Genomic DNA, 7,703 nt, shown 5'->3' on the forward strand with positions numbered 1-7,703 from the left:
ACACACACATAACACAGCACACTTGTGCACTAAACACCGATCCACATGGCTGCACATATATGTTTGTCCACATGCTCACATGTACTGCGGATTGTGCTTGTGTGCACACACACACACCTCTTGTTCTCTGGCCCACCCCCCTTACCCTCTCTGCCTTGATGGCCCCCCGCCAACCTGCAGCCCAGTTCCACAGGGGTCTTCACCAGCACCTGGTCCACAGGCTGGGGATGCCTGAGAGGCAGGGATCTGATGTGCCCTCCCCTTCTCAGCCCCCTGGAACCTTCAGCAGTGAGAAGCAAACAGCCTCGAGCCAGCCTCTGTTTCCCAGCTGAGGGGAGGGGGCTGGGCCCTCTATGCTGGAGGGAAAGACCCCATTTCCCACGGTGAAGGACCCTCCCTACTCTGCTCTAGCCCCCAAAAGGACGAGGCCAGTTTGAAGCCCTTCTGGCGGACAGGGCAAGCCCATCCAGGAGTGAGCCTTAAGGAGGGAAAACCCAGGAGGTGGCTTTGGTCCTTGTTCTTCCTGGGAACAGTGGGGAAGGACTGGAGCAGGAGGCATGGAGAGGAGGTGTCCCGGTCTGCCAGGCCCCATGGGTAACCTGGAGCCCTCCGGCAACGGGATCTGCCACATGGGAAGGGTTTTCCATGGCCGGGGCCTGCGTGGAGGCAGTGAGCCCGCCACCATCTGTCCCTACCCATCCCTGGGCAGGGCACCGCTGCAGCCAGCTCCGTGGCTGCCGGCTGCCTGGACTCCTGAGGAAGAGCAGAGGCTGCCCAGCCCCAGCAGAGGGGGCCTCAGTGGGAGGAGACCACCCGCCTCACATTCCAATAACAGGACTGAAGAAAGGAGACCAGCCCGGGTGGCAGCGGGAGGCCCAGTGGTGGCTGGGGAGTCTTGGTCATCCATCTGGGGCTGCTGGCATTTCTGAGACCCAAACCTGGGGCAGGGAAGTGCCGTGTGTGCATGGTGGGTGTGGCTGTAGCACTGGGTGAATGCACATGCTTCCGCACGCCGTGTATGTCTGTCTAGATGCATGCATGCCTGTACGTTCCTGCCCGTGAGCATGGGCCCATGTGTGTGAATACGCCTGTGAGTTACATGCGCGAGGGCCTTTTTGGGCCCGTGTGTATGTGGCAGCAGGTGAGTGTGCATCTTACGAGTGTGTGCGTGCATACGCTGTGGTCAGAAGTACTCTTGTGTGAATATCTGCGGCGTGTGTCTTTGCTTGCACGCTTTCGTGTATGTCCACACAGCCATGTGCACAACCGTGTGTGCACCTGTGTGCCTGTTCCCCGAGTGGGCCTGCCTTCCTGAATGTGTGTGCAGCCACATGTACGTGTGTGCACACCTGTGCTGTGGTTGTCCGAGGCGCACCTGTGTGAGTTCCTGTGCAGGTGTGCCTGCGGCCCAGGATGAGGGGGTGAGGCATGTGTGCTGGGGAAGGGACTCGCAGGGTACAGCAGGCAGGAGACGAGGGCCCAGATAAGGCAGGGCCTGTGGGCCAGGGGAGGGAAGGAGACCTTATCCTGGGGCACTGGGGAGCCACGGCAGGTGTCAACAGAGGGGACAGGCTCCTGTCGGGCAGCAGGTTGCCTAAGGGGACAAGGCTGAGGCCTGGGCTGCCCCGCCCCTTCCTCACAGGCCGGGTTGTGTCCCCCACAGTGAAGAGCGAGGATGAAGATGGGGACATGAAGCCGGCCAAGGGGCAGGGCAGCCAGAGCAAAGGCAGCGGGGATGACGGGAAGGACCCGCGGAGGCCCAAGCGACCCCGGACCATCCTCACCACGCAGCAGCGAAGAGCCTTCAAGGCCTCCTTCGAGGTCTCGTCCAAGCCTTGCCGAAAGGTGAGGGGCGGCTGCGGGGCGGGGCTGAGGCTGATGCCCGCACACCCACTGCCTTTCTGGAGACCACCCCCTGCTCCTGCTGGGGGTAGGGACACCCCCCCATCCTCCATCTCTCTGCACATCCCATCATACCCCTAAACCCCACCGTCTCCCAGTTGCTGCCCCTGGAGGGCCTGACCTGTTCCCCTCTCTCTGGGCCAGGTCCGAGAGACACTGGCAGCGGAGACGGGCCTCAGTGTGCGCGTGGTCCAGGTCTGGTTTCAGAACCAAAGAGCAAAGGTAAGAGGCCACCCCCCACCCCCACTGGCCCCGGGTAGGGTGGGACTAGAGGGGGCAGCCAGAAGACTATGGTCCAGGGGGCGTGGGGCTGGCTGTGCCTGGGGGTGAGGGGCAGCACCAGCCTGAACTGCGCTCTCCCTGCAGATGAAGAAGCTGGCGCGGCGGCACCAGCAGCAGCAGGAGCAGCAGAACTCCCAGCGGCTGGGCCAGGGTGAGCCGGGGCTGGGGCCGGGGCCGGGGCTGGGCCAGGGTGAGCTGGGGCAGGGGCTGGGGCTGGGTGAGCCTGGGCCAGGGCTGGGACCGCGGCTACGCCTGTCCCAGGGCTAGGGACAAAGGGGCCTGGGATGTTTCTTTTAACAAAACTTCCGAAAAGCCTTCCACCAAGGCCATCAGATCCCGGGGAACTTCTGCTTTAAAACCACTGAGAAATAGAGAAGCCATGGGGACTAGGGGACCCAGGGAGGAGAGATGGCAGAGTGGCGGCCTGGAGGGTTGGCAGAATTTCTGCAATCAAAACAGCAACAGTCTACTCACATTCACTGCATGCAGACACGGGTCTCAGCCTTCAGCACACCCCATCTCACCCTGTCCTCATAAATCACTGCAAGGAAGGGTAGTGCCACGTCCCATTTCACAGATGAGGAAACTGAGGGACTGCCTGGGATCCCTCAGCCAGTAAGGCGCAAAGCTGGACCTCAGCCCCAAGCCTGGAGCTCAAAGCCTGTACCTTTAACAGGATGACACTACCGCACTGCTGGAATTCTGCAGACAAAGCTTGTCAGGGCGTGAAGGTCCTGCTGAGTCGGGAGGGACTAGTTTCAGGGGCATGAGTCAGGCCCCCTCATCGCTGGGCTTTACCGAAAATCATGTTTCCACATCAGAATCTTGAGCCTGGGCTGGTCTCCTGGGCCTTCAAGGCCAGGAGGGAGGAGCAGGGAGCTCCCTGGGACTGCTGAAGTGGGCGGGGGACAGAGCTGCCTGCGCCCCGGTGAGAGGGAGGCTTCTGGGCAGGTGCCAGGGCACCAATGGGCAGATACCAGGGTACGGGGAGCCAGGCCAGTGTTCCAGGCTGGACTCGGCTTCTAAGGACACAGCCTTAGCGCCTGCTGCTTCCTCGCTTCCCCCTCTGCCCCTCGTGGGGCTGCAGTCACTGCCTCTGGTCTCCCAGCCAGGTCCTGGGCTATGTCTCACCCCTCAGTGTTCCCAGCTACTTCCTGGACAGAGCCTCCCTGAGAAGGTCCCACAGTCCCCCCAGCTCATCCCAACCCATGCTGTATCCTCCATCCTGCCCACATGCACATGGCATGCCCTGCTCCTCCCCACCCTTCTCTGCAAATGGCACCACCGTCCGCCCTGTCCGAGCCAGGAACCAGGAGTCACCTCTGAACTTCCCCATCCCATGCTGCTGATCCACTGAGGTGCCAAGTTGGGGAGTGAAGTCTTCTCATGTCTCTCGCACCCTCCTAGGAGCTGTCTCTCCCACAGCCACCTTGACAGAGGCCCCACCCTTCCTCTGGCTTCCTCACCCACTGGCCCCAGCCTTGGTCTCCTCCTCCAGCCTTTCTCACCCTCGTCTACCAAACCCTCCCGCGGCTCCCAGCGGCCTCGGGGACCCCCACCCAGCTCGGCGCCCCAGGGCTCCCCATGACCTGTGGTCCCTCTCAGCTGGTCTCCCCCACACCGACCTCTCTCCCTGGCTCTTGGCCCCGCGTGCTGCACCCTCACTTACCGCCCCGCAGCCTGGCTTGCCTCCCCTGCTCTGGCCTGGCGAGCCCCTGCTAGTTCTTTAAGTCACATCGGGGTGGGGGCTCTTTCTTCCAGGAAGTCTTCCCGGGGCCTTTTTGGCCTGGGTCTGGGACCTTGGCGCTCCCAGATGCAGGGCAGAATCACTATTGCCTATGTGGGGTCTGCCTCCTCCCTGGATCTCCTAGAGGGGTGGGTTAGTGGGAGGAAAGAAGATGGGGAGGGGAGGACTCTGGTTTTTGGTAAGCTGAGTCTGGAGGAGGAGCTGGAGTGTGCACCTGGGGAAGGGGCTGGGGAGTCAGTGGCTGGACAGCTTCAGCCAGAGTGGGGTGCCTAGGGAGTCCCAAGGAGGTCGGAAGGGGAGGCTGCTGGGGTGTAGCTGGGAAGGCGTGGGCTAGGCCAGTGGGTGAAGGCTCACTGTGCCCCCAGAGGTCCTGTCCAGCCGCATGGAGGGCATGATGGCCTCCTACACGCCGCTGGCCCCACCGCAGCAGCAGATCGTGGCCATGGAACAGAGCCCCTACGGCAGCAGCGACCCCTTCCAGCAGGGCCTCACGCCACCCCAAATGCCAGGTGACCACATGAACCCCTATGGTAAGCCGCCCTACCCCCGCCCGCCCGCCCCAGCACAGCCCCTGCCCCCCTGCCAGGCCAGGCAGGCCTGGGGCCAGGACAGCCACCTGCTGCCCTAGGGCTCAGGCAGCATGGCCAGCACAGCCCTCCTGCCTCCTGCTAACAGGAAGGGCCCCAGCCCTTCTTGGCCGGCACTAGCCAGCAGGCCATCCTGTCTCTCCCTGGCCTCCAGTCACACAGCCTACAGGGCAAACAGGGCCCCCAGGAGCCCCAGCCTGTACCCGGGTCCTGACACCCCTTCTGCCCCCCAGGGAACGACTCCATCTTCCACGACATCGACAGCGATACCTCCTTAACCAGCCTCAGCGACTGCTTCCTCGGCTCCTCAGACGTGGGCTCCCTGCAGGCCCGTGTGGGGAACCCCATCGACCGGCTCTACTCCATGCAGAGTTCCTACTTCGCCTCCTGAGAGCCAGCCGGGCGCACGGACGCTTGGGCAGGGGCCTGGGGGGGACCGCCAGCCTCTGCGGCCAGCCTGGCCACCCCCGCCCTGCTCTCCGCACAGACTACAGACAGCCATACGGTGCCCTCCCCTCGGCCGGCTGGGCCTGACCACTGTGCCCGTTGGGTACAGCCAGACCGGTAGATGGGCACAGCCTGGGCAGGGGCTGTGTCCTGCCCACAGAGACCTTGTCATCCCCAGGGACCCAGAGCTCTCGGACGGCCACTCGCCTCCCAGCCCCACCTCGGCCTCCATCGCCTCCTCCCCATCTCTTTTTTGGGAAGCTTAAATTCTCTCTATTTTTTTAAATGTCCTCTCCGTGTCCATGGCCCTCCATGCAAGCCCCAGGACAATGGTATCATGAGGCGGTGACCTGAGAAGCGTGTGTACCTGTGCCCCAGCAAGGGCAGGGGTGGCCTCTGGGGGCAGGCCCACTGCCTGGAACCGCACCCCCCTCAGCCTGAGTCTGGAGCAGCAGTGGGGAGGGGCCTGAGGGGGAGGCACTGTCAGGAGGCCGGCTCAGAGCCTGAGCCTGGGCAGGCGCAAAGGGACAGAGAGGCACGTGCAGACACATGCACACTCGCAGACAAACCCACGCAAACACACACAGCTGTGTGGGGACACCAGAAGGGACAGGGATGCTCAGCGGGTTTGTCCTGCCTTGTCAGAAAGGGAAAAGGAGGCCAGATAGGGGCAGGGGACCCCCCCACTTCTTAAGAGCGATTGGAGGGGGAGGAAGGGGAGAGGAAGAGGCAAGCTTGAAGCATCGGACCCAGTTGTATCCCAGCCTGGGCCCAGATGGGGGCAGCCTGGGCAGGGAGGGCAGCCCCAGGCCCCACCAACTCTAGAGACAGATGGAGCCCCCAGAACCAGGTAGCATCGGGCCAGACAGCAGAGCCTCCAGTGGTCAGGGACTTCAGAAGCACCTGCTGGGCACCCCATCTGCAATGTGGTCCTCTCCCCAGCCACCTCTGCCTCCCCTCACATACCTCCAGTGGCAAGGAGCTCACTAGGTCAGCAAGCCCAAGGCAGCTATGCCATCCTGCATCCCAGAGCGAGGCTTCCCCAGCTCTCCCTCTTAGCGGGGAGAGACAGTGGGCCTCCAGCTGTCCCTCTAAAGGTGTGGGGCAGGTATCACTTCACCTTCCCACTGATGTCAGCCAGCCAGAAGTGAGCAGGCACATCACCTCCTGCTGTGGCACCCTTCCTCTGTTAATTTGGCCCAAAAGACAATGATTTGGCCACATGACCTTAGAGATTCACCCTGCCCTGCTGTAACTTAAATCCCTGGGCCCCACACGCAAGTGACAGCTAAGCCACATCTCTTCTCTTTGTATATGCAGGATGGGGGCACTTACTGTGTTTTTTTGTTGTTGTTTTATTTTATTTTTTGAGACAGAGTTTCGCTCTTGTTGCCCAGGCTGGAGTGCAGTGGCGCGATCTCGGCTCACCGCAACCTCCGTCTCCCAGGTTCAAGCGATTCTCCTGCCTCAGCCTCCCTACTAGCTGAGATTACAGGCATGCACCACCACACCCAGCTAATTTTGTATTTTTAATAGCAACGGGGTTTCTCCATGTTGGTCAGGCTGGTCTCGAACCCCCGACCTCAGGTGATCTGCCCACCTCGGCCTCCCAAAGTGCTGGGATTATAGGCGTGAGCCACTGCACCCAGCCTGCACTTACTGTTTAGACTGAGTGAGGGACCATGACCTATTTCCTCTTCCATTCCCTCTTACTCAATTCATTCCAGCCTGTGGAATTTCTCTGCACCCTGATTCAGTGACCACTGCTCTACTCTCTCCCAGCACATCTGCCCAGTGAGGAGTTGGCCCTGGGTGTCTCACCTGAGGTGTGTGGACCAGGGTGGCCTCTCCCTGTTTGACATTGGCCCATTAATCCATCCTCTTTGGGGGACACATTCCAATTGCATTTCCTGCCCCCTTCCCCGAGGGCGATTGCAGAAGACTGTGTCAGGCGCCCTGCTGGAAGCCAGGTGCACTAGATTCATCCCCAGCCCCAGTCTGCTCAGCTCTAACCCTATCAGAGCAAGGAGGCTGGGCTGCTAGGGCCTGACTGGTGAGCCCACCCTGTCCCCTGGTGATCACTGTGTCCCCTTGTGATCACTATGTCCCCTTGTTCAGGTGCTCACAACCCTGCCTTTAACTCTGAAGTCAAGCCCTAGGCCACCACCCTAAAGTCTGCCTGGTCCAACCTTTGAGCAAGTAAGGATGATGAATGTCTCTTTTCCACCTTTGGGGCCCTCTGCCCGGATCTCTGGAATCCTCTAAGTTCAACCTGTTCTGTGGTTTTGCTCCCCTGTTTGCTGGGGAACTCAATCCCCCCAGAGTGTCCTGGGCCAACCTCCTCACCTGACATGAGGCCTCGTGTCACCCATCGGGCCCCAGCAGCCAGCTGGCCCTTCTGCAGCTCTTCTTACAAACAGAGCCTCTCCAAGGACCTCAGTTGATGTCCTGGTCCTTCTGCCGCCTCAGCCCACCAGGGTCTGTGCCACCATGGGTCCCTTGAGCAGCAGCTGCACTGGCTTCTGGAGAGACAGCCCTCTTTCTCCTTTTGCACATGCACCATCTGAATTGTGCCAGGGACATTCTGGGCAGATTCAGGGGCAGACGCCCTATCCCCCAGGAGACCTGGCCCTTCTCTCTGAGACCCGATAAGTTGGAAGGGATGTCAGAAGCGGTCGTCTCATCTGCCCCTTATTTTATAGTTGGAAACCCTGAGGCAAGAGAGGGAAAGAGGCCTG

General features: G+C 61.2%; 1 protein-coding gene across 3 annotated transcripts in view; it reads left to right on the forward strand.

The window, feature by feature from the left end:
* Positions 1-5,200, forward strand: part of LMX1B (LIM homeobox transcription factor 1 beta) — an 81,740-nt gene extending 76,540 nt beyond the window's left edge. Inside the window, exons 4-8 of one of the 3 annotated variants that reach the window (XM_032162701.2) lie at positions 1,664-1,845; positions 2,047-2,124; positions 2,269-2,374; positions 4,297-4,440; positions 4,752-5,200. In XM_032162701.2, coding sequence (XP_032018592.1) covers positions 1,664-1,845; positions 2,047-2,124; positions 2,269-2,374; positions 4,297-4,440; positions 4,752-4,909 — 668 coding nt within the window. In that variant the 3' untranslated portion in view covers positions 4,910-5,200. Of the gene's footprint in view, positions 1-1,663; positions 1,846-2,046; positions 2,125-2,268; positions 2,375-4,296; positions 4,462-4,751 lie in introns of all 3 variants that reach the window. The other 2 variants (XM_032162702.2, XM_032162703.2) reach the window with 2 other exon arrangements.
* The last annotated feature ends 2,503 nt before the right edge of the window (positions 5,201-7,703 follow it).

This window comes from Hylobates moloch, unplaced genomic scaffold (assembly GCF_009828535.3).
Source record: "Hylobates moloch isolate HMO894 unplaced genomic scaffold, HMol_V3 SCAFFOLD_10, whole genome shotgun sequence".
Taxonomy (NCBI): domain Eukaryota; kingdom Metazoa; phylum Chordata; class Mammalia; order Primates; family Hylobatidae; genus Hylobates; species Hylobates moloch.